The 27,835-nt window shown below is 39.8% G+C and overlaps 1 protein-coding gene across 1 annotated transcript in view; it reads left to right on the top strand.

Moving 5' to 3' along the window:
* LOC308098811 (uncharacterized protein) overlaps positions 1–18,168 on the top strand; it is a 36,774-nt gene extending 18,606 nt beyond the window's left edge. Inside the window, exons 4-7 of the mRNA XM_080447258.1 lie at positions 13,195–13,281; positions 13,444–13,487; positions 15,000–15,179; positions 17,815–18,168. Of these exons, the coding sequence (XP_080303384.1) occupies positions 13,195–13,281; positions 13,444–13,487; positions 15,000–15,179; positions 17,815–18,162 (659 nt within the window). The 3' untranslated portion in view covers positions 18,163–18,168. The remainder of the gene's footprint in view (positions 1–13,194; positions 13,282–13,443; positions 13,488–14,999; positions 15,180–17,814) is intronic.
* The last annotated feature ends 9,667 nt before the right edge of the window (positions 18,169–27,835 follow it).

Genomic DNA, 27,835 nt, shown 5'->3' with positions numbered 1-27,835 from the left:
TTAAAACGCCTCTGCCTCTACACACCTAACGCGGCGCGTATATGCATATAAAAAGAGAGAGAGAGAGAGAGAGAGAGAGAACATGAGACCATTTGTTCCTACATCAGTGCAGAATTTCATTCATAATGTTCCATTGTAGCCTACTCACGGCCCTCTTGGAAGCAGTCCGGGTCCAAATCCAATTTCATTTGTTGGTTCATGTTCATTGCTGTTGCAAATTCTAAACCATATTGTACTATTAGGGCAGGCTAATCCACAATGAAATGGTCGTCCCGTGGTGATTGATCGCAAAGTGTTCTTTAGTCATTTGAGAACTAATATTGTGGCTTTTCCAACAATCTAAGGCTTCTTGATCAGGGGGCAGGGGTGTCTCGCTTTGTAGGCTACAGTGAATCGCGAAGATCCAAGAAGTTGCATCAATCACTCATATTTATTTCGACCTGAAATAAATATGAGCTCACAATACGTCACATGGTGATACATTGTGAGCTTGTAGATCAGCTATTTTCAAATGGCCAAAATAGGGCTGAAGTGTGTTTTGTGATAATAATCTAAATCTACAAAGTAACTAGGGTTACTAGTAACTAACAAATTAACTAACAAATTAACTAACAAATTAACTAACAAATTAACTAACAAATTAACTAACAAATTAACTAACAAATTAACTAACAAATTAACTAACAAATTAACTAACAAAATAACTCTGATTGGCCCCCTGGCAGGCATAGTTTTACTGAGGTTAGGGTTAGGGTTAAGGTTAGGTTTAGGGATAGGGTTATGGGAAAAAATAACTGACCCACGCATCACTCCCCAGGGGGGTCCCCGACAATGAGCTCATCTTCAACAGGAGTTGGATGGGATGGCCTAGTGTGTTTAATAAATGAATACATAAATACATTTTGATTGGTCAGAGGTGTAGCAGTCGCCAGCGAATTTCCCGCATAATACGACTGCAGTCTGAATAAATAAAAGCCGTATTTTCGCTCCGCGAAATTTCGTCTTTGATGTGGAAGCTTGCATTGACTTTATAAGGTTTTTAAAAAAAAACGTATTATTCGCATGAAGAATTCGCCCCCGGTGTGTAAGGACCTTAAGACTAAGTAATGCTATGTTCAACTTCAACTTTACTATAACACGTTTACACCATGGTAATAACGAAACGGGTGAAAATATTTTTTGCAAACTTCCTACAACTGCAGTTAAATTGTTAAATGAAAAAAGCAACAAATATGCATGAAATATAACAGTAATATAATAAGGCCCAAGACTGAGATATTTATGTAATCAAATGTGTTCATAAGACTATTGTGCAAAATATTATCAATTACACATTACACTGTAGAATGTAGGAGGGTATAGTATGGTATGTATATGTACAGTATATGGGTGAATATGTACAGTCATGTTGCAGGGCTTAGTGTCTGTTCAACTGCCTGGTGGCCTGGCTGTGGAAACTCTCCCTAGTCCACCTAGTAGCCAACCACTCACATTAGCAAAATTCCAATACCCAAATATCAGCTCACTCGCTCACTCCACACTCTGTCCTCCATTTTGACCCGTAAATAGTTTTGTCCCAATTTCTCCCAAATGGTAATTTGCTTTTGGAGCGAGTGGGCTCTCTAAGCTGCTTGGAGCATCAAACAGCGAGTGTACATCGAGTGTAGGCTTCAGCCTGTTCTCGTCCTCTTGCCGGAAGTGTTGACTACCTATCTGTTTTGTTATTGGATGGACCGTCTCTCAGGCTATGGGAGGGCTACTAGAGCCGGCAAAACTTTGTTCTGCGCGCTCATCTTCTCTACTATAATTGAAGCCAGTATGTGTGCGGACTACAAACTCATAGCGCAGCAGTTTTCCAATTGTATTCAAACTTGCCACAAAAATCGCTAATGGCTCTGGCATGACAACCATTTACTTTTCCACCTTTACAACGCACTACCTCTCTTCTACTGTTACTAGGGGTTACATGCAATATGTTGTGTGTGCGCGAGCCTGTCGCTGTACAGTATGTACGTTTTTATTGGACTTTGTGAGGCTACCATTCCCACCGAGCCCAAGCCAGCAGTGGACCATAAAACGTATGAGGAATTTGTCGCGCATGTCCCATGTTACACCGCATTTGGTTGCCTATTGAATTCTGTTTATGTCTGTTACGTCCTGCCATCACTGCAATGACGGCTGGTCACATAATTGGATGTCTAACACATGTGTAACACCGTAACACACACGTTGTGTAACACCAAGCCAACTGGACTGCACGTTCTTGCTATACCAGGACCTGCACTTAAAAAATAAAAGACAGTGTACTTCCTGCCGGGGACGCTGTATAACTTTATAACTTTATAACAAGCTGAACATCTTTTTGAAGCTCGCTTTGTGTGTTTGTGTGCATCTGTGGCTGTTAAATTAAACCCCATTTAGGAGAGCAAGCCACATATTACTAAAGCGGATTTGGGGAGAGCCCATTCACTTCACCTATAGTATAGCGGTATATATATATTTGTTCTAGTATCATACAATGTAAACATAACGTACCTGCATGTGTGTGTTGAACGGTTTGAGAGTGAAAGTGTCCCATTTGAATAAACTGCAGAGACACTTAAATGCAGTGATATGTATCATTCTGAATAACATTGATCTACTGTAAGCTACTGAAGCAACAAATTAAATAATGGGTTTGATTTTATGTATACAATCATACTGTGTGTTGGGCGAGAATGCATGTCAAACAGCTCATATAGGCCTATGAGAAATACAGCATCTATCTAATATATAACATGACATGTGAGTGAGTGAGTGTGCTGGAGTGAGGAATTGGAATGTGGCTGTCAGTCCAGCCGTCCTGAGGGGAGATACATGCACACAGTGTAGACCACAAACAAGGACCAACACATATGACCCTAGGGTCATAACAGTATCAAATGTGAATATAAACACTGTGGTGTTCATATTCTTACTGAGCCACAGAGTGAAGCAAAGCTTTTGTAAGGAGAATGTCTGTTGGTTTGTCATACAGTAGTATGTACGTATATATGCGTGTCATGCGGTTTAACAATGTGTCCATCACTTCTAGGTTTGCTGGTCAGTTTGGCTGTTGTGGCAGTGATAGTGGTGGTGGCAGTGCTGATGTTCTACATAAAACGTGACAAAAAACCACAAGGTGACAACATAGCTCTCACTGAACATGTTGGTGAGGTGAGTGTTATGTTTGTGTTTAACTGTACATAGTTTTTTTAATGTTGTTTTGTCTTCAATGTATAGACTGTTAGGAGAAAACATTTTAAAATTGTGGGAGCCAACACGTATGTCTTGAGAGTAATCTCGAGACATTAAAACACTTTGCGGTCATTTTAACATCTACTAATGGCTATTGTGCGCAACCCAGACCCAGTTTTGAAGTTGCTTGATTCGATATTTAGATATTTGATATTCATTTTATCAGAGATGCCCCCCTAATTCAACTTCAAACTCCATTTTAACCATGTTAGCCTCATTGAAAAGACACATCCCCATGGTGACTGTTATTGCTGTGAGAAAAGCTACGATTTCTCACAGCAGAAAATATATGCTGATTGTTTATCTCAGTCTTTCTTTTACATTTTTAAAGCTTTTAAATTATTCTATGATATACTCCTTCCTCTTATTGTATAGATATTTACAAATGAAGAAACAAGAGGTGAAGACCAATCAACAGGGACACCCCGTCTCACCATGTCTCCTTTCTACAAGACCGTCAAGTTCAACAAGACCAAGCAGGTAGGACCCAACAGCATCTATGCTAATGTTAACGATTACACCCATCAGGATCCTTCAGATTTTACTTACGTTACTGTACCCCCCCTGAAGTAAGCAGAACCACTTTCTGTGTTGATTTGCATCCAAACCAAAATACTACAGTATACTAAAATAAAATACAAAATCTAAAATCTAAAATGTCACAATCAGTCAATGGGGTTCCTGATAATGCAATTACCTAACAATCTCAATGAAAATTATCGTCAGCAAAATCCCCATTCCTCAAATCCATCATCACAAAACAAGTACTGTAATAATAGTGACTATTGTCAATTGGCATGATCACATTGACACCACTAAATCTAACACACACAATAGTGAGGCTTGTGAGGCTTTGCCTGTTTGGAAGTAAACAGTAGTCCAACATGTTAATGATGTTGCACAAAATCATAATTGCTTTCATACACTGTTTGCCTATATGTTCTCACTGAAATATAAGTTCTACTTGTCATATATATTAGGACATCGTTTCCCAACCGCGGCAGCCGGACCTCTTTTGGGCGGCAAATGAATGCTAGGTGTGCTGTGTAAAATTTCGAATGAAAAAGAAAGAAATCAACCCCCTCTCCCCAGAACAATAGATGCGTCGTAGGCTGCTGCTGCCTTGAGCCATTGGATCATCGTCCGTCGCGGACACACATCCAGTGAATCGACCCTCACACATATAAATGCAAATGTGTGGCTTTGCCTTCATGGGGCCATCCCTGTGCTCGCCTGGCAGGTACTCAGGGGTGAAAGTGGGTCGTAACGGGCCGATAAGGCGGACATTACATTACATTACATTACAGTCATTTAGCAGACGCTTTTATCCAAAGCGACTTACAATAAGTGTATTCAACATACTGTAGGTAGGGAACGAAAACTACTAATCACCAGAAGTCTTTAGTGCATTTTCTGCAAAAACAAGCAACCAAGAGTATACCTAGCGCTAAGGTAAAAGTGCAATATATCAGCTACCTATTTCCTTAAACAGATGAGACAAAATAGCTAAGTCAAATGAGCATGGACCTGAACGTCGTACCGGCGAAGAGGGGCTGTCCTGTCCCAAAAGCCCATGTTATAACCTGCCATGATGAATGTCCAACAATAAAACACATGTACTAACGTTAAAGGGTTATTTCACTTTCAAAAAAACTTTTGGTCAATGTATCATCTACTCAGGCCTTTGTGAACCCCCCAGACAGTTTTTAAGTTGCTTGATTCATTATTTAGATATTTGATATTCATTTTATCAGACACGCCCCCTTCCTATACAAACCCATTGTAACTTCAAACTTCATTTTAACCATGTTAGATTAATCAAAAACACCCGTCCTTGGTTCTGGTAACTCATCCTGCCCTCCTAATGCATGAGGGGGCCGTGTTTTTTCAATTACTTTTTTCATTTATTTTTAATATTTTTTTAGGAAAATGAAAGAAATGAAATACAATTTAAAAAATGAAATAAAAAAAATGAAAAAGGTAATCGGAAAAACACGGCCCCCTCACGCATTAGGAGGGCAGGGTGAGTCACCAGAACCAAGGACGGGTGATTTTGATGAATCTAACATGGTTAAAATGGAGTTTGAAGTTACAATGGGTTTGTATAGGAAGGGGGCGTGTCTGATAAAATGAATATCAAATATCTAAATAATGAATCAAGAAACTTAAAAACTGTCTGGGGGGTTCACAAAGGCCTGAGTAGATGATAAAATCACCAACAGTTTTTTTTTAAAGTGAAATATTCCTTTAAATCAACATAAGTGATTTCTTATAAGGTGCTTCTAAATCGCTCCAGGGTGTTAGTGTGAACGTAATCCGTGTAGTTTGTGGTGTTTAATTACTCCACGGCTGCGGCGACGTTGGCTGACTGGGGTAACCGAAAGTCTCGCCCCAAAGCACACTACCGGAGATTCCCGAACAGTCCCATTATTATTATTACTTTAAGTAATTGTATATCTGCTGAATTGATGGTTTATCTCAGTCTTTCTTTCAACTTTTTAAAGCTTTTATTTGTCTATGACGTACTCCTTCCTCCTATTGTAGACACATACAAATGAAGAAACAAGAGGTGAAGACCAATCAACAGGGACCCCCTGTCTCACCATGTCTCCTGTCTACATGACCATGAAAAGGACCAACAAGGCCGACCCAACCTCCAGCATCTATGTTAATGTTAACGACAACACCCACCAGGATCCTTCAGATTTGACTTGTGTTACTGTATTCCCCCCTGAAGTAAGCAGAGCCGCTTTCAGTGTTGATTTGCATCCAAAACAAAACTACAGTATATACTAAAATTTAAAAAACTATACGTCCCAATTAGTCAATTGGGTTCTTGATGATGATTTTTATTCATTCGCACAGCTATCTAACAAAATGTCTCGTCAGTAAATTCCTTTTCCTCAAATCCATCATCACAAAACAAGTATTACAAGTACTGTAAATAATAGTGACTATTGTCAATTGGCATGATCACATTGACACCACTAAATCTAACACGCACATTATTAACAGTATTAGCTACAGCTGTCTTGCTGTAGGGTCGTGAGGCCTTGTCTGTTTGGAGGTAAACAGTAGTGCAACATGTTAAAGGGATTGTAGGCAGTTCAGAGATTAAAAAAAGGAAAAAAACTGTTGTCAAACACCGCCCCTCCACTCCCCCCCCTCCTCATCAGCAGTTCGTTTCCCCGACCACCAGGGGGTGACGCAGGGGAGACTTCTAAACATGCCGAAAATAGGTTGCTTTATTCGGATACAATGCGTGTCACTGCCCGCCCGGTCCGCCCCTGCCGGTTCTCTGAATTTTTATTTTTAAATAGGCTCTGTCATGATAAATTGACCACATAATGAAGTTAAACAACTAAATTCTATCCAAACGATATCTTAAAAGTAAATTCCGTGCCTCAAAAAATAAGTTTGAGAGCGTTTTAAAACCGAAAGTAAAAAGTAAAAACTGCCCACAGAAAAACAATGGCGGCTCGTTCCATTTTTGTCGGCTGCACTCAGTTCCATTCGGTTTCACTCGAACAGTTCACACGGACGCGCACGGACGCGCACATGCGTGCGTTAATTTACGTCCCGCACAAACATAAACTGTAGGGAAAATACGGATTTCAGAAAGAGGACTGTGTTTCAATAAAGGTTAACACCCCAACATCATTATATAGTGGCTGATAGAGGGGAAACAATGCAAAATATATAAATATTCTTTAAATTTAGGCTTAGTGTTGCCTAGAATCCCTTTCTTGTATCCACTGTTCGCATATATGTTCTCACTGCAATATAAGTCATACTTGTCATATACAGTAGGAGACCACAGGGGGAGGTACATTTAATTGTCCATCACTTTTGTACATTTAGTGTTTTTTTTTGTTGATGACATATTGTGTAATTTATGTTATGCCATGTTGATGAATTTAATACATAGAACCACAATGGAAACAAGTCCCCAGGACTTTTTGTGTTATCCTTTAAGCTTAATGTCTTACTGTACCACATTTCTGACTGACAAAGTATTCAATCAATCAATCTATCTATGGTCCTGTAACTTTAAAATAGCTAACTCCCACATGTAACGATATATTCTATAGGTCCTATATTATCATGGTTTGGTTGGGATGATTTCAAATTGCACCCTTAGGCTTGAAAAGCCAGCGAACCCCCTGCTTTTTAGCCAATGATATAACAAATGGGTTCATTCATACCATTGTGGACAACTATAACAGAGTTAAAAGTAAATATATATTATATGCCATTGCCACAAACTGTGTTCTAATATAAACACCACTAAGGGCCCTATCTTATACCCATCGCAAACATTTTGGTTTAGTAATAAATGTGTTCATGGTAATACTGACAATAATTACAATGCTTGATCTGTGGCTCTCTACTGAGGAATTCTAACCATGTTAGTCTCATTGAAAACACACATCCGTTTTTCATTTATTTAATTCAATTTTATTTTTATTTAATTTACTTTTTTTCATTTTCAAAAACATTACAGTATTATTAATATTTTAAGTCATTGTATATTTGCTGAATTGATTGTTTATCTCAGTCTTTCTTTCAACTTTTTAAAGCTTTTATTTATCTATGACATACTCCTTCCTCCTATTGTGTAGACACATACGAATGAAGAAACAAGAGGTGAAGACCAATCAACAGGGACCCCCTGTCTCACCATGTCTCCTGTTTACACGACCATGAAAAGGACGAACAAGACCGACCCAACCTCCAGCATCTATGCTAATGTTAACGATGACACCCACCAGGATCCTTCAGATTCAGATTACGTTACTGTACTCCCCCCTGAAGTAAGCAGAGCCGCTTTCTGTGTTGATTTGCATCCAGACCAAGATATTTAAAGCTCTTCACTGGTGCCATCAGTCGATGTGATCCCTGAGGATGATTTGTATCAATCAATGGCACAGCTGCCTAAAGATCTAACAGAAAATTCTGGACACTAAAATTCCAATTCCTCAGTAAAGCCATTGCCACAGAACAAGTATAGTATTGATATTGGCAGGATCACATTGGTACCCACTAAACACACCCATTATCAATTGCATTAGGCTACAACTGTTTTGCCGTACATAGGCCTACCGAGGTTTTTTATTTTAGTTATTAATCTCATATTTATTGATAGACCCTACTAGTATAGAGACACAGGAAACAGGGAAAGAGATTTGGGGAGAGACGTGCAGCAAAGGTCCACCGGGCCCGGGATCCAAACCCGGGACGCGCTGTCAGTTATCAGAGCCTACAGTATGTGGTACATGCCTTAACCACTCAGCTATCAGCACCCGCTTTAGATTATTTTTAGATGGCAGCAATCTCACAACACTTTCCTAAATTCCCCCTTTAACCTGAACCATGGAGAAGGTGGTGTGGTGTTTATGTCATCAGAAATAAAAGTCCTAGGATACCGTCAACCCAAAATAAATGTCATACAAAGCTGTAATACATGAATAATGTGACAATTGACATTTTCATACAGTATATGTGGCATGCTTTGCCAATCTTTTTGGACAGGAAATGGGGAGAGACGAGAGAGATGGGGAGTGACATGCAGCAAAGGCCGTGGACTTGAACCCGCGATGCGCTGTCAGGCTACATTGAGCCTAGGTGCCTGCCCCTACGCCAGCCGTCCAGGCCTGCTTTGCCAATCTTTAGCTATTATCTGATGATTTAGGAGAAAATGCATGTGTTTTGTTTTGTTATGTTATTTTTAGGTATGTTTTACACACGTTTCCACTGCCAAAGTTAGTTTGAGCTTTGTTGTTTTTGCCTGGGCCCGCCCCAGAGTCTGGTTTGAAATAAACAACTCATCCTTTTCGACCTGAGAACTTTTGGACAGCATTTCTTGGTGACTGAGAGGGAGGAGGCCAAAGGACAGACAGAACTCTCTGGACAATTACAACTAAACTGTATCCAAAACATTTGAAATGACTGTTTCAATTCCCTGTCCAAGACTGACCTTACCTTATAACCTATTTAGCTGTTCACTCCCACATGTGCTCCTGGTTGCTGTTTGTTTTCATGTATCATTTGGTTCTTATTTTTCATTCCCCCATGTATATTGCTGATACATGTATGTACTGATTATCTTGTAATGTTCTTTTTTTAATAGTTTGATTAATAAACACTTTTCTTTTGGCAGACTATGAAAACATTGTGTGTGAGCTCTCTCCTATAGATTTGCATTAGCAAGTCTGTCAACACTGTCACTGCATTTGGATTTAACTTCCAATCCCAAGCAGGGTAGACTGAAAGAACGAGCCCAATCGATGGTCCTGAAGGGCGGATCCAAACCCAGGCGCTGGATTCCAGCGCCGCTTCCTATTGCTTCACCAATCTATGTCCCCGCCTCCCCTCCCCCCCCGGCCTGTGCACGGAGCACGCTGACGTCAACAAATTTAGAGCGACGCCCCTCTGCACTCTGATTGGTTAGGAGATAACAAGGTCCTAAGACCAGCGTTCCTGCAAGGTTCTCCCACTCTTTTTTCTTTTGAAACAAAACAAATAGGCATGGGTTTCCGAGGCTACAAGCAGGGTGACCAGATCCCAACAAATGAAATGTGATACACATTACCAATGCTGAAAGGCAGTCTGCTTACTGTAGCTTTTATCATGTCTATACTTTGCCCTCTGGTTAACTCAGTAGCACACTATAGACTATGCATGTTACAGGTCAGGCCTTTAGCAGGTGAAGAACTTAACAAATATATTTTATTTGAATGCGACTTTCCAGTAAGAAAAGTAATACATTTAGATCAAATAACTTTCATTAAATCAGTCATCACTCACGCCTCAAATGACAATATAAAATTCTGGAAATACATTTAAAACATGTAGATTATGCTGAATTATGGGTATTTAACAGGCTTTCCATTACCCCTAGGGGGTCCTCTGCAGAGTCACTGCAGAGGGGCTGCCAAATTATATTGTGTTTTATAGGAAAGTTGTAGTTGTTTTTTTTCCAACATTTTAAATATGTCTGAAAATACACATTAACATGAATATAACATATTTCAGTAAATATAAATTGTAAAAAAAATATATGTAATTTACACAACACTGATTATGATGCTGTCAAACACATCTTATGAATATTAAACCCAAAAATGATTATGTAGTTGGACACAACTGCTCGCTGTATTGATGAGATGGTACTCTGGGCCCTGCATGGGTAAACTGTGTTGCATTGATGTGCACAGTGATGACGAAAGAGTCATAACCTGTTAAAAAGCCTGTGAACGGAACCTAGCGTGTTAACACGTTCTGGGTGTGACGTGCATGATGTCCTAAAAACAGACTTCGCACCCACATATGTCTCAGAAATGCATCTGTTTCCTTCTACGCACAGCAGCAGTATGTGTGAATGTGACCATGTTTGCATGCAAACATGAGGAAAAGGGTGGAGTTTAACGATGTAAAGACATTTAGACCTTTATTCAAAGCATGAGGGAGGCACAATCCTCTCCTTCCAGAACTGGACAAGTCACCTGCAGCTCGTTGTCATCATGAGAAATGTCTACATTTACTGTTTGCTTTCTGGTGAGTGACCTCTGCTTGTTTTCACATGTATCTCTGCCTGTGTGGTTGTCTCACTCTCTGAATGTATGATGCTCTCCTTGTCTCTATCTCATCCTTTGTCTGCCACACAGAGCATCTAGAAACCTTCTGCAAAAATAGACTCTTCACATCATGTTGTCAATTAATAAGTTGTGTGTCATACTGATGAGCTGTTACCTTGCTTACCTCTTGTATTGTAGTGTGGAGTATTGTGGAGACAACACCTAGCATAACTGGTCATGTTGGGGGTGATGTGAATTTCACCTGCTCAGACTGGGATGTCTGGTCTCACACCGATGTTGAGAGGAATACAAAGTACGTTTGTAAAAATCCATGCTACACAGATGAAGACAAGACCAAGGCAGAATATGGAAAAACTACCGTAAACAACAGAATAAGTTTGACTAACTCAGGAAAAGAATTATCTGTATCCATCACTAAACTCAATAAGTCAGACTCTGGAACATACATATGTGGATTGGAGAGATCGGTTTTAGCAGATAGCCATTTACAAGTGCATCTTAATGTTAAAGATGGTAAGTCTGTAACTACTGTGCTTCAATGATGAACTGTACATCATGATTATTTTTAATTGTATTCAATATCTGAATATCCTGAAAGGACTACATTATTGTTATAACAAATATTCTAGAAATCATTAAACCTAAATACATGACTTGATTAAATATATTTCTCTTCTTCTCAAACATGCTTCCAGCTCCTGTTACAACAGTTAAGATGACGACTCCCATTACAACAGTTAAGATGACCACTACCGCGTCTACATTTCAACATCCTGATGTTTCTACAATGATCTCCATCGTATCCAAAACAACCATGCTTCATGAATCCTCTTCCTCCTCCTCCTCGTTAGGGACTGGTATGCCATCTGAGTTCTTTATTGTCTATTTTCCCTCCTTTTTTCCCCTGTGTGTGTTTGATCAATTACCTCCACCAGGCCGAACGTAAGGAGGAGTTTATGTTGTGTATATTATTTTGTGTGTCTCTCTGCAGCTATGTTATCAAATTACTACACTAATCAGCAGGCATGTGTTCAGATAGGAGGGGCCGGGGCTTGAGACCCTGCCATTGTGCCCTCAGATATAAAAGTGCCCTTTGAATATAGATGGTGTTCATAATGAAGATTACACCACAATTTTTACCGCAGGTCCTATATGAGTGCCTGCCTATTGTTCCGACAGCCCGTTATTCTGAAACCCCAATAGTCCTAAAAATGTTAGTTTGAAGTTAAGGTTAGGGTTAGCATTAGTAATAATGTGTGCAATTGGACATAATTATGGTGCTTCGGAATAAAGAGCCAGTGTTTCAAGTGTGCTCTGCTATAGGCTAATCTCTCAAGAACAGATTCAGAGCTGCGCTTGAATCTGTCGGGAGCCCCATTGAGAACCTAAGTGGGCGGGCCTTCAGATCAGGAAGCAGGCCGCGCTTTACCCAATCAAATGTAGTGGGCGGGATTTACATCTGTGCGCTCGTTTCCCACTGGAAACAAACCGAAACTCATTTAACAATAGCGTCCTCGAAGCCGACAAAACCACGGAAAGGAACATTTTAACTTGCTTTTTCATCATAGAAACAAGTGGGCTTATAACCAAAACAATCCATGTTCTTTGGGAGAAATGGTGTTAGTGTTCCGTGGAGAAATAGGGGGGCTGTGGGCAGACCAAAACCCTTGTTTCCAGTCAGCATAGGTCTACTTAATCACTCCTCCCAGAGTCAAATCAAAGGTAAAAAAAAACACAGTTTTTCCTTTCTTTTTTTGACGATGGGTTCCCAGATTGGCTATAGGCTAATGGCTGCCAAGGACGTGCAGTAAAGAGGAAACTGTGGTCATGTGGTTGATGAAGATGATGACGATCATGATCTTTGTTTGCATTTCTTAGTCTTAGTCTTAGTCTTGACTCTGGCTCGTGGTATGTTCAACTCTAAATGTATTGTAACATCACATGTTTACACCAGATTATAAAGATAAGGGTGAAAATAATTGGTGCAAATTTCACACGACTGCAGTTACCAGTATATAAGAAAATATGCACACAATATACCAGTAGGCTATGTATGTGATCAAATACAAGTGATCAAATCTGCAGTGTTCATACGTTTTTTGTGGAAAATATTATCAATTACATAATACTGTAGAATGTAGGAGCACATCGTTGCAGCCATTGCTGTCGGGCAGACACCATGTCCATTTCATTTTTTTCCCCGTAAATTAATGCTCTACTTAAGCAACCTGTATAGTATGTATGTACTGTATGCGTGTCATGCAGTGTGAGTGTGCCAATGTGTGTACACCAAATGTAACTCAAGTATGTACACTTCTAGGTTTGCTGGTCAGCTTGGCTGTAGTGTTAGCAGTGACAGCGGTGGCAGTGCTGATGTTCTACATAAGAAGTGACAAAAAAACACAAGGTGTGTGACACACATGCACATGCACATGCACATGCACATGCACATGCACATGCACATGCACATGCACATGCACATGCACACGCACACGCACACACACACATACATATATTATGAGTATAGCCTTCCTGTAGCCCAGACTACTACTTTCTCCCTATTTTCCAGTAACCGTCCTCAGTGCCGGGAACATCACTGAAGATGTTGGTGAGGTGAGTGTTATGTTTGAGTTTTAATATGATTGTTCTTTAAGGTGTAACATGTGTGTTGTTGTGTTGCTTTCACTGTACATTGTTTTGCATGTTGTTTTGTATTCAATGTGTTTGTGCTTGATGCTGTTCTGTCTTGGTTGGTTTGATTGATTGATTGATTGATTGATTGATTGAATACTTTACAGTAAAACACTTGGGCTAATAAGATAACGCAAAAAATCTCTCTTGAAAATGGTTGACATGCTTAATCTTAGTCTCTCAAGCCAGACTGTCTTAGACAATTTTCAAATGTGAATTTGTAATTAAAGTAAAAGTTCAGACCAGATCGATTAATCATGACAGTGTTCACGAAAATGTATTTTTAAATATATTTTTAAAATAGCCTATTGTTTTGAATAAAATGTTCCTTTAGCAGCTATAGCTGTAGGCTTTCACTGATTTGGTTTACACTTTACAGTTTTATGCAAAGACAAAACTGAAGTGGGCAAAGGACATGTCATCCACTTCACTCATTTTCAGAGCTTCCGAAAAACTGAATCTGTCTGAAATCCTCCCCCTGCCCCCATGTTTCGCACTGTCCCGCAAAAACATTTCTGCTGTCCTGCAAAAGATTTTTTATCTGGTCACACTTTGTAAAGACTGTTAGACGAAAACATTTTAATATTGTGGGAGCCAAAATGTACGTCTTGAGACTAATCTCAAGGTGACTTCCTGATTAAATGAAGGTTAAAAGGGTATTTCACTTAAAAACACACTGGGTTCATTTTAACATCTACAAATGGCCTTTGTGTGCAACCCAGACAGTTTTTAAGTTATATTTAGATATTTAATATTCATTTTTATCAGAAACTTCCCCTCCTTTATGAGCCTATTCAACTTTAAAGTTTCTATGACATTCATTTTCACTTTTTTTTGTTTTTATGTTTTTCAGTGGATTTTCTGTGGTCTGGGGTTTTCTGAATAATTAGGCTGAAAAGTAATGAGCTTGACCCTCGGCAGTGAGGTCACAGCCGATTAATCCCGCCCACTTTCCTCCTCGCCCCTCCCCTCCCCTATCCTTTCCTTTGGGGGGGGCAGAGCAGAGGTGATGATTGACAGGCAAAATCCCTCACCAGCGACACCCGCAGGCAAAGATTTATTTTTTCATTGCAGTTGAAAAGGCTTTAGAAATGTGAGAGAAAAACACCTGCCATGGATCAATGGAGTGGATTTTTTGTTAAAACTTTCTATACACGTTTGAAGGACCATGACAAAGACTTTTAATGTGTGGTAAAACTGAACGTCATGAAACCTTTAAACTCCATTTTAACCATGTTAGACTCATTGAAAACCCACGTCCCTGCTTTTGGTGACTGGTATTGTCCTAATGTGTGAATTAGGACTAATGTGTAAATATCATATATATTATTTTCTTTATCAGAATTGATGTTGAATTGATGGTTTATCTCAGTCTTTCTTTTACATTTTTGAAGCTTGTATTTTTCTATGACGTACTCCTTCCTCCTATTATAGACACATACGAATGAAGAAACAAGAGGTGAAGACCAATCAACAGGGACCCCCTGTCTCACCATGTCTCATGTCTACACGACCAACAAGGCCGACCCAACCTCCAGCATCTATGCTAATAGTAACGATGACACCCACCAGGATCCTTCAGATTTTACTTGTCTTACTTTACTCCCCCCTGAAGTAAGCAGAGCCGCCGTCTGTGTTGATTTGCATCCAAACCAAATTACTACAATATATACTAAAATAAAAAAATAAAAAATGTCCCAACCAGTCAATGGGATTCCTGATGATGATTTGTATTCATTGGCACAGCAACCTAACAATCTCAAAGAAAAATCTCATCAGTAAAATTTCCATTCCTCAAATCCATCATCACAAAATAAGTAAGTAAATAATGACCAGTGGTGGAAGAAGTACTCAGATATTTTATTTAAGTAAAAGTACCAATACCACAATATACAAAAGGCCTGTCTTCAAAAGTAAAAGTACAAAAGTATTGGCATCAAAATATACTTAAAGTACCAAAATTAAAAGTACTAAAATGTTTAAATATAGCAGATCTATATTTTCAAATAGCCTATGTATAAAACTAGAAGTCGCACACAGGGCTTGAGTGAGGGCTTGCTTATTTTGGGGTTCCAAAATCGTGGGATAAAAATTTCCCCCCAAAAAGTTTAAAATAAAATGTTTTTTTCTCTTTTTATTTTTGAAAAAAAAAAAGAAAATACATGGGGGACCCCCCTGGGAGTCTTGGGACCCCCGCGAAACATCGCGGACCCCTTCGGCTGGCTTTTTTTTTTCATGAAGGTGGTTGCTTGTTTCTGGCGCACAACCTGGTAACACTGACCTGTCTGCTTGTCTGTCCTCCTACCTGGTAACCCAGAGTGCTGACTCGGTGTTGTTGTTAGCGGCTGCGTTGAGACACTGGCGTGTTTTAATGTTTTGTGTGTGATGTGCATGGCCCGAAAATGACGGATATTTTAGCGTGAGTGTGGTGTGATAGAGACATGACCAAAGTGAAAGCAACGGCGGGGGTGTAAGCGAAGTGGTCACGTGTGTTGCGTCGTCTTGCGTGTCTTGCGTCGGCTGTTTTCGGTTTCGCTCGGCGGTGCCCACGCTAAAGGGAACGAAATTGTGTCCCCGTAATGTGGTCAGTTTGTGCTGGGCGCAATTAATTATGCTCCGAGGAGGCACGTGTAGTGAGCAATGAAAAGTAGCCTACGCCACCCGTAAATTAATCGCGCACATTGTGGCTTGTCTTGTAGTGACATGTGATATGTTGTTGTTGTGTTTAGTCGGAAACAATGAAATTAGTGGTGAGGGGAAATGAATGTGGACGGAAGCTGGGACTATTGTCTGATGTATAATAGGATAGGGCTTAAGTGGTTAATGTATGTTTTATTATATCATAATTTATATCTGCTAAGTAAGTAACTAAAGTTTTCAAATAATTATAGTGGAGTAAAAGTACAATATTTGCCTCTGAGATGTAGAGGAGTAGAAGTAAAAGCACTGAAAATTGGAAATACTCCAGTAAAGTAAAAAAAATACCTCAAAATTGTACTTAAGTACAGTACTTGAGTACATGTACTTAGGTATTTTAAACCACTGATAATGACATTGACACCACTAACACACACATTATTAATACTATTAACTATGGTGTCTTGCTGTAGGCTTGTGAGGCTTTGCCTGTTTTGCCTGTTTGGAGCTTGTGAAGCTTTACCTGTTGGCGCTTCCTTGTCCACCTCAGGAGGAGGAAAAAAAATTGGCCAAGTTGTCCATAATGCTCCAAGGCAGTCTTGTGCTTCTCAACCAACTGAAGCAGTGTTTTGGTTCAGCTCTACTGCTTTTGGTTACAATGCAGTCATTACATTGAACTAAACAGGTCTGGTATCTTAATGCAAGTTAGTTGGAATTGGAAAGGCACAGGAGGTGTTGTGCACTTTCTTTTAAGGATGGTTAACAGCATGTTATGACCCGGCCAAGGGGTCACCAGGTGTAACACAAGAATATGGACTCCCTCCTTTCCAGTTTAAAATCCAAAAGACACAAAAGACATCCACTTTATGTGCTACTCATTTTCAGAGCTTCCGAAATACAGATAATCCGTCTGACATCCTCCCCCTGCCCCCATGTTCTGCACTGTCCCGCAAAAACAGATGGACTCCCTCCTTTCCAGTTTAAAATCCAAAAGACACAAAAGACATCCACTTTATGTGCTACTCATTTTCAGAGCTTCCGAAATACAGATAAACCGTCTGACATCCTCCCCCTGCCCCCATGTTCCGCACTGTCCCGCAAAAACAGTTCTGCTGTCCTGCACATGATCTTTTGTATCTGGTCACCCTTTGTAAAGACTGTTAGGCGAAAACATAATTTGTAATATTGTGGGAGTCAACACGCATGTCTTGAGACTAATCTCAGGGTGACTTCCTGATTAAATTAAGGTTAAAGGGGTATTTCACTTTAAAACACACTGGGTTCATTTTAACAAATACTAATGGCTTTTGTGTACAACCCAGACAGTTTTCAAGTTGCTTGATTCAATATTTAGCTATTTAATATTCATTTTATCAGACACGCCCCCTCCTTTATGAGCCCGTTCAACTTCAAACTCCATTTTAACCATGTTAGACTCTGCTTTTGGTGACTGATATTGTCCTAATGTGTGAATTAGGACTAATGTGTAAATATCTTTTTTTTTAAAATCTTTATCAGAATTAATGCTGAATTGATGGTTTATCTCTGTCTTTCTTTTAACTTTTTGAAGCTTTTATTTATCTATGATGCACTCCTTCCTCCTATTGTGTAGACACATACAAATGAAGAAACAAGAGGTGAAGACCAATCAACAGGGACCCCCTGTCTCACCATGTCTCCTGTCTACACGACCGTCAAGTTCAACAAGACCAACAAGGCCGACCCAACCTCCAGCATCTATGCTAATAGTAACGATTACACCCATCAGGATCCTTCAGATTTGACTTACGATACTGTATTCCCCCCTGAAGTAAGCAGAGCCGCTTTCTGTGTTGATTTGCATCCAAACCAAGATACTACAGTATATACTAAAATGTCCCAATCAGTCAATGGGAGTCCTGATGATGTTTATTCATTGGCACAGCTACCTAACAATCCCAAAGAAAATTCTCATCACTAAAATTTCCATTCCTCAAATCCATCATCACAAAAAAAGCATTGGAAGTATTGTAAATAATGACTATTGTCAATTGGCATGATCACATTGACACCACTAACACACACATTATTAATAGTATTAGCTACAGCTGTCTTGCTGTAGGCTTGTGAGGCTTTACCTGTTTGGAGGTACACATAGTCCAACATGTTAAAGAATGTTGCACAGAATCATAATTGTTTTCATCCACTGTTTGCCTGTATGTTCTCACTTCTATACAAGTCCAACTTGTCATATAGGCCTACAGTAGAATCTATTATACTGTGCCTTTAACAGGCCGATTTGAGTTTTTACTCATAACTGCACCGATCTGTGTAAAACTTTGTATGTGCACTCCCTAGAGGCCAAGTAAAAACCTTTGCCCTGCATTTTTCACATCTGCCTGTTATACCGCCAACAGGAGGCCGACTTATGCAAAACACATTTTTGGATATTACTCCTTCAGATTTTATCAAAATTTCACTCAAATCGGTACACATGATCTCTATAGTCATGTGATCAAGACGGACCCGTTTGATTTTTCATAGTCCATCCTCATTGGCTAAGATTGACATCTAAAGTTTGCAGGAGTGGCCCGTTTTGAACAAAATGCCTCAAATCGTGAACACAGCGGCCGATTGCGGTGAAACTTTGCACGCACATTCGCACTACGTTGAGGAACAAATGCCACCCTTTCAACATTGCCCTATTATAGCGCCACCAGAAGTCCGATTTTTGCAAAATAAATAATATATATATTACTCCTACAAAGGTCATCAAACATCGATACATATTATCTCTTTAGTCAAGTGATCAAGACGTCCGATCCGTCCGATTTTTCACATTCCAGCCTGATTGGCAAATTCCAAACATTTGGCCCACACTAACCTACCTGACCTGGTGGAGACCTGTGGTCCGAGGACTCGGAGCACTTTTTCTAGTTGATATTCATTTTATCAGACACGCCCCCCTATATGAGACCATTCAAACTCCATTTTAACCATGTTAGCCTCATTGAAAAGACACATCCCCATAGTGACTGATATTGCTGTAAGAAAAAGATTTCTCACAGCAGAAAATACATGCCGAATGATTGTTTATCTCAGTATTTCTTTTACATTTTTAAAGCTTTTTAATGTTTCTATGACATACTCCTTCCTCCTATTGTGTACTGCCCTGCCAAGCCAAAGTGCAGTAACTACATTTTTGGTCGAAATTGCGTTATAACTAAAAAGGAACTCCTTGGTGTCTGTTTTATCTTGTTACAAAGTTTCAGAGTTTAATTTTGTTTTGTTTGAGAGAAAAAACATTATGAAAATTGCAGTAACTACAAAACCTAATTCAAAACCAAGGCAGAACGCAGTAACTACACTTACTGCGTTCTGCCTTTTTTTTGGTGTTTGCACTTCTCCATTTACGGCCATCTACATAAACTTTCAGATTTCAAATATAAATGACTTACGGACCCGCAGAAGTGCCCATATCTGATCGGTGGACATTTTTTCATAGAGTTATGATATATCAGAGTGCAGTACACCTCCCAAACGATAGTGTCGCGTAATTGAAGGCAAATAGGAAATACGGAGAAAATGGCCACCAATCGGATTAAAATGCTTTTTATTAAACAATACGGAAGATACCGGTACATCTGAGGGGCCGTACATCATTGTAACATCCGTGGCCATGGGGTAAGCACTTTATATTTGAAATCTGAACGTTTATGTAGATGTACGTAAATAGAGAAAGTGCAAACACCAGGTTGAAGTTCATCCATGACTGTCATGATATGACGGTCATGTTTCAGGGTTACCATACGTTAGTGATCTGCTCCATGAAAGCTGTGACACAATCCTCTGTACTTTAACCCTTGCATTGTGTTAGAAACCTGCATACACTTTTGGTGTTAGCGGGTCAAATTTGACCCGTGATTTAACTCAGCCCAAAATAAAAAATAAAACAATATTTTCATTTTTTTTTTTCTCCCACCTCATAGCTGACTTGTTATGCATTCATATCCATGTAAACACTTTTTAAAATATTATGTTGGGTTAGGGTTTCATCTTTCAATATTTCTCATTTTCAGTTGTGTAAAAATGTAAAAATTCACTCATTACATTGCCTATAATGAAGACAATGGATAATAATGTTATCTAGCTATAATAGACTAACATTAGAACACACTTCCAAAAAAAAATACTTGTATTAGTTTTTTAACTAATTTTTTTTAATATTATTAAAAATAGTGACACTTGGTGTGTTAAGGGTCAAAATGGACCAATATACCATAGAAGGTAAAAAGTAATTTATTTTTCATAAACTCAAACTTTATTTTACTCCTAATAGCAAATGCTAATTTAGGACAAGTCTCTCCGACTCTCAAACATGTAAACATTGAATATTGTCAATTTGGGGGGAATTGAGCCACACTTCTCTGCCGGGTCAAATTTGACCCTTAACACACCAAGTGTCACTTTTTGTCTCCGCCAGGCCGAAGGCATGGCGAGAGAGTATGTTTTACCTAGCCTCGCGTGGCCAGACAATATCACACGACACACTGCATGGATATTAGTCTGGTCCCTATCAACGATATATTTTTTTCCAAGGGGCGGTTACAAAAAGATCCAAACGGACTCTATTGGTTAGACCTAAACCAATCAGAGCAGTGCTTCCTTGTTCACGAACCAATCAGAGCAGTGCTTCCTTGTACGTCATTGCTCCAAATAAGGTGATAAGCCCGCCCACATTTGGATACTGGGCCCTGGTTGGTTCCACACTACTGCGGAGGGAGAGAAATGGAATCTCTATGGAGGGGGGCCAGACCTAATCTGCCGACGGCTAAAGTGCGATGCGATTTTGCAAAGGCAGATTCGTCTGGAACCAGGCTATGCTTTACCCCCTGTCCGTCCGTCCGTCCGTGTGTGTGTGTGTGTGTGTGTGTGTGTGTGTCCGTCCGTCTGTCACCAGCTAATCTCAGGCACCGTTGGCCCGGTCGCTCCGAAACTGTGCACACACACTCCCTGGATGCCAATTCAGAACTTCTGCCCCAAGTCTTTCACATGGGCCTGTTATAGCGCCACCAGGAGGCTGATTTGTGCAAAACCCATTTTTTTATATTACTCCTACAAATGTTATCCAAACGTCATGCAAATCAGTACACAGTATCACTATAGTCATGTGATCAACACGGATCTGTCCAATTTCCCATATTCCATCCTCATTGCCTAAGGTTGGCTTCCAAAGTTTGCAGGATTGGTCCGTTTTGAACAAAAAGCCTCAAAGTATACACACAGCTTGCGATTTCCGTGAAATTTCACACGCACAATCCCACTAGGCCGAGGAAGAAATGCCACCCTTCTCACATTGGCCTGTTATAGCGCCACCAGCAGGTCTAATTTAGCAAAACACATTTTTGGAACAAAATGCCTCAAATCATGAATGCAGTGTCAATGCAAGAATAAATGGCACGGTTGGCACCCTTTTCACATTGGCCTATTGTAGCGCCACCAGGAGGCCAGAATAACGTACCTGACCTGGCGGAGACCTGTGCTCCGAGGAGCACTTTTTCTAGTTTATTTTGAGACCATCAGAATTAACTAAAGTGGTGGTAATTTAGCTGTTTCTGAGGATATGATGAAGCCTTGCTCCAATAAAGAAATGTAAAGGGTACTTTTTACCTATTTAAACTTGAAAACTGGAGAAAAAAAAATGACCCTAACACAATGGAAGGGTTAATGTAATCGCTGATCGGCCGATGGCGTCACCATCCAGGTCAACCATTAGGTTTCATCTAATCAAGCTATCACACACAGCTACCGCTGTACCAAATCATTTCACTCTCCATTCATGACGTTGACATTCAAATTCATTAGAGAATGTTGGCAAGGCAAGCTTGTTGCTTATTTTGTGAAAAATGCATTGTTTTGGGTATTAAAATCCTGCGGTTTGTCCTTCAACTTCCTGAAGTTAGTGTATAAGGTATTTTTTCCCTCGAGGCACGTCTGTTAGGCAAATAACATGCATTTTCCTCATGGTAACACCACGGGTAACACCATAGATATAGAAACCTAGATACCTCATTGGCCGCTGCAGTTCATTGGAGCGACCGGTATCGCGGCCGCCATTTTAGAGGGGGCACGCTGCCACTCAAAGTGACTACTGGCCAATCACAGCGCGTTGACTACTGGCCAATCACAGTGCATCTTGTCCAGGACGTGTCAGAATCTAGTTGTCCCGCCCCCACCTGCCTCTGATTGGCCTACCGAACGTCCCCTTCTGTGATGCACGCGGACGCTTGCCCCCTCCAATATGGTGCCCGAGATACAGACGCCTCAGGGCCGGAGGAGGCGTCTACCTTTATATATCTATGGGTAACACAGCATCTGCTTAAAAGTTCTACTTTAGGTACAAATCGGGTCGTGAGGCTTTGCCTGTTTCGAGGTAAACAGTAGTCCAACATGTTAAAGATGTTGCACAAAATCATAATTGCTTTAATCCACTGTTTGCCTGTAAGTTCTCACTGAAATATAAATTCAACTTGACTCCACAAGGGGAGGTACATTTAATTGTCCCATATCTTTTGTATATTTAGTGATTGTTTTTGTTGATGACATAATATTGTATAAGTTATGTTATGTCATGTTGATGAATTGAATACATAGAACCACAATGGAAACAAGGCCCAGGACCTTTTGTGTTATCCTTTAAGTCTTACTGTACCACATATCTGACTGACAAAGTATTCAATGGATCAATCAATCAATCTATGATCCTGTAACTTTAACATAGCTAACTCCCACATGCAATGATATTCTATAGGTCCTATTATCATGGTTTGGTTGGGATGATTTCAAATTGCACCCTTATGCTGGAAAGGCCAGCAAACCCCTTGCTTTTCAGCAAATGGTTCACTACTTGAAGATTCATACCATTGTGGACAACTATAACACAGTAAAAAAAATATATATATGGCATTGCCACAAACTGTGTTCTAAATATAAACACCACTAAGGGGATCGCAAACATTTTGGTTTAGTAATGAATGTGATCATGGTAATACTGACAATAATATCAATGCTTGAACGGCTTTACTGAGGAATGGGAATTTTAGTGTCCCGAATTTTCTTTAAGATTGTTACAAACTCTGTTTTAACCATGTTAGACTCATTGAAAACACACATCCCTATGTTTCTGGTGACTGATATTGTCCCTCAAATTTGTTTTTTCAATTACGTTTTATTTATTTAATTCAAATTTATTTTCATTTCATAAAAAAGAATCAATTTCTTTACATTATTATTATTATTAATATTGTAAGTAATTGTATATCTGCTGAATTGATTGTTTATCTCAGTCTTTCTTTCAACTTTTTAAAGCTTTTATTAGTCTCCTTCCTCCTATTGTGTAGACACATACGAATGAAGAAACAAGAGGTGTAGACCAATCAACAGGGACCCCCTGTCTCATCATGTCTCCTGTCTACACGACCATGAAAATGACCAACAAGGCCGACCCAACCTCCAGCATCTATGCTAATGTTAACGATGACACCCACCAGGATCCTTCAGATTCAGATTATGTTACTGTGCTCCCCCCTGAAGTAAGCAGAGCCGCTTTCTGTGTTGATTTGCATCCAGACCAAGATACTTAAAGCTCTTCACTGGTGCCATCAGTCGATGTGATCCCTGAGGATGATTTGTATCAATCAATGGCACAGATGCCTAAAGATCTAAAAGAAAATTCTGGACACTAAAATTCCAATTCTTCAGTAAAGCCATTGCCACAGAACAAGTATAGTATTGCTATTGGCAGGATCACATTGCCACCCACTACTACATTGCAACACACCCATTATCAATTGCATTAGGCTACAGCTGTTTTGCCGTACATACCAAGGTTTTTTATTTTAGTTATTAATCTCATATTTATTGATAGACCCTAGTATAGAGACACAGGAAACGGGGAAAGAGATTTGGGGAGTGATGTGCAGCAAAGGTCCACCGGGCCCGGGATCCAAACCCGGGACTCGCTGTCAGTTATCAGAGCCTACAGTATGTGGTACACGCCTTAATCACTCAGCTATCAGCACCCCCTTTAAATCATTTTTGGATGACAGCAATCTCACAACACTTTCCTAAATTCCCCCTTTAACCTGAACCATGGAGAAGGTGGTGTGGTGTTTATGTCATCAGAAATAAAAGTCCTAGGATACTTTCAACCAAAATGTATGTCATACAAAGCTGTAATAAATAAATAAATGTGACAATTGACATTTTCATACAGTATATGTGGCATGCTTTGCCAATCTTTTTGGACAGGAAATTGGGAGAGAGACGGGGAGTGACATGCAGCAAATGCTGTGGACTTGAACCCGCGATGTGCTGTCAGGCTACATTGAGCCTAGGTGCCTGCCGCTACGCCAGCCGTCCAGGCCTGCTTTGCCAATCTTTAGCTAATAACTTATTTTTAGGTATGTTTTTACACAAGTTTCCATGCAAAAAATAGTTTGAGCTTTGTTGTTTTTGCCTGGGCCCGTCCCAGAGTCTGGTTTGAAAAAAACAACTCATCCTTTTCGACCTGAGAACTTGTGGACAGCATTTTTTTGTGACTGAGAGGGAGGAGGCCAAAGGACAAACAGAACTCTCTGGACAATCTCAACTAAACTGTATCCATAACATTTGAAATGACTGTTTCATTTCCCTTTCCAAGACTGATCTTACCTTATAAACTATTTAGCTGTTCACTCCCACATCCTGGTTGCTGTTTGTTTTCATGTATCATTCGGTTCTTATTTTTCATTCACCCATGTATATCGCTGATACATGTATGTACTGATTTTCTTGTAATGTTCTTTGTTTACTAGTTTGATTAATAAACACTTTTCTTTTGGCAGACTATGAAAACATTGTGTGTGAGCTCTCTGCTATAGATTTGCATTAGCAAGTCTGTCAACACTGTCACTGCATTTGGATTTAACTTCCAATTCCATGCAGGGTGAACAGATCCCAACAAATGAAGCACACACTAGACTATGCAGGTTACAGGTTAGGCCTTTAGCATGTGAAGAACCTAACAAATATATCTTATTTGAATGTGACTTTCCAGTAATAAAAGTAATGCATTTAGATCAAATAACCTTTACCAAATCAGTCATCACTCACGCCATAGATGACAATATAAAATTCTGGAAATACATTCAAAACATGTAGATTATGCTGAATTATGGGTATTTAACAGGCATTCCTTTACCCCTAGGGTGTCCTCAGAGTCACTGCAGAGGGGCTGCCAAATTATGTGTTTTATAGGAAAGTTGTTGTTGTTTTTTTCCCAACATTTTAAATATGTCTGAAAATACACATTAACATGAATATAACATATTTCAGTAAATATAAATTGTTAAAAAATATATATAATTTACACAACACTGATTATGGTGCTGTCAAACAAATCTTATGGATATTAATAACCCAAAAAATATTCTGTTGTTGGACACCACTGCTCGCTGTATTGATGAGATGGTACTCTGGGCCCTGCATGGGTAAACTGTGTTGCATTGCTGTGCACTGATGATGCAAGAGCCATAACATGTTAAAAAGCCTGTGAACGGAACCTAGCGTGCTAACACTGTTTGGGCGTGACGTGCATGATGTCCTAAATTCTAAATCAGACTTCGCACCCACAGATGTCTCAGAAATGCATCTGTTTCCTTTTGCGCACAGCAGCAGTAGGCCTTTGCCTTCATCTGTAAACAAAGGGGAAGTGTCTACCAGGACTATTTAGTAACACTTTAATGTTTCCTGACGTTCATCATTCATTGTGTTCCAAACACAGGATCCAGTAATTAACAGATCTAAAGATACATACTCTATCAGTCAGGGAGGACCATTATTTGTATTAATTTTGTGCCAGCGATTATTTTGTAAAAGCAGGCCTCACTCTATTCAAATGAAAGTGAAACCTATAGAGTGTGACTCTAAATTCTGTGAATCTGAGACATGAAGTGAAGCTAACCACAAATGAGTGTTTACTGTATGTGTGAGCGTGACGATGTTTGCATGCAAACATGAGGAAAAGGGTGGAGTTTAACGATGTAAAGACATTTAGACCTTTATTCAAAGCATGAGGAACAACAAATCCTCTCCTTCCAGAACGAGACAAGTCACCTGCAGCTCGTTGTCATCATGAGAAATGTCTACATTTACTGTTTGCTTTCTGGTGAGTGACCTCTGCTTGTTTTCATGTGTCTCTCTGCCTGTGTGTGGTTGCCTTTGTCTCTGAGTGTTTGTGATGCTCTCAATGGCTCTGTCTCATCATTTGTCTGGCACACAGAGCATCTAGAAACCTACTGCAAAAATAGACTCTTCAGTCTTCACATCATGTTGTCAATGAATAAGTAGTGTGTCATAGCCTACTGATAAGCTGTTTCCTTGCTTATCTCTTGTACTGTAGTGTGGAGTATTGTGGAGACAACACCTCTCAGCATAACTGGTCATGTCGGGAGTAATGTGTCTTTCACCTGCTCAAACTGGGATGTCTGGCATCACACCAATGTTGAAGGGAATACAAAGTACTTTTGTAAAAATCCATGCCACGCAGATGAAGACAAGACCAAGGCAGAATATGGAAAAACTATAGTAAAAAACAGAATAAGTTTGACAAACTCAGGAAAAGACTTACTTGTATCCATCACTAAACTCAAGAAGTCAGACTCTGGACCATACATATGTGGACTGGAGAGATCGGTTTTGGCGCATAAACATTTACAAGTGCAGCTTAATGTTAAAGATGGTAAGTCTGCAACTACTGTGCTTCAATGATGAACTGTACATCATGTTTATTTTCAATTGTATTCAATATCTGAATATCCTGAAAGGACTACATTATTGTTATAACAAATATTCTAGAAATCATTAAACATAAATACATGACTTGATTAAATATATTCCTCTTCTTCTCAAACATGTTTCCAGCTCCTGTTACAACAGTTAAGATGACCACTACCACGTCTACATTTCAACATCCTGATGTTTCTACAATGATCCCCATCGTATCCACAACAATGCATCATGAATCCTCTTCCTCCTCCTCCTCGTTAGGAACTGGTATGCCATCTGAGTTCTTTATTGTCTTTTTTCCCTCCTTTTTGTGTGTGTTTGATCAATTACCTCCACCAGGCCGAACGTAAGGGGGAGTTTATGTTGTGTATATTATGTTGTGTTATGTTATCAAATTACTACAATAGTCAGCATGTGTTCAGATACGACCGGGGGGGGGGGGGGGGCTGGGGCGGCTGAGAACCTGCCATTGCGCCCTCAGATATAAAACTTCCCTTTGAATATAGATGGTGTTCATAATGGAGATTACACTATATGAGCGCCTGCCTATTGTTCCGACAGCCCATTATCCCCCCCCCCCCCCCCCCCCCCCCAATAGCCCTAAACATGTTTGGTTAGTGAAGTTAAGGTTAGGGTTAGAATTAGTAATAATGTGTGCCATTGGACCAATGGTGCTTCGGAATAAAGAGACAGTGTTTCAAGTGTCACCTGCCAGTGTTTCAAGTGTCATAGGCTAATGGCTGCCAAGGACGTGTAGTAAAGAGCAAACTGTGGTCATGTGGTTGATGAAGATGATGACGATCATGATCTTTCTTTGTACAGCATTT

Source organism: Gymnoscopelus braueri (assembly GCF_963280865.1).
Source record: "Gymnoscopelus braueri genome assembly, chromosome: 2".
NCBI classification, from domain to species: domain Eukaryota; kingdom Metazoa; phylum Chordata; class Actinopteri; order Myctophiformes; family Myctophidae; genus Gymnoscopelus; species Gymnoscopelus braueri.
This window is presented reverse-complemented; position numbering and strand designations above follow the sequence as displayed.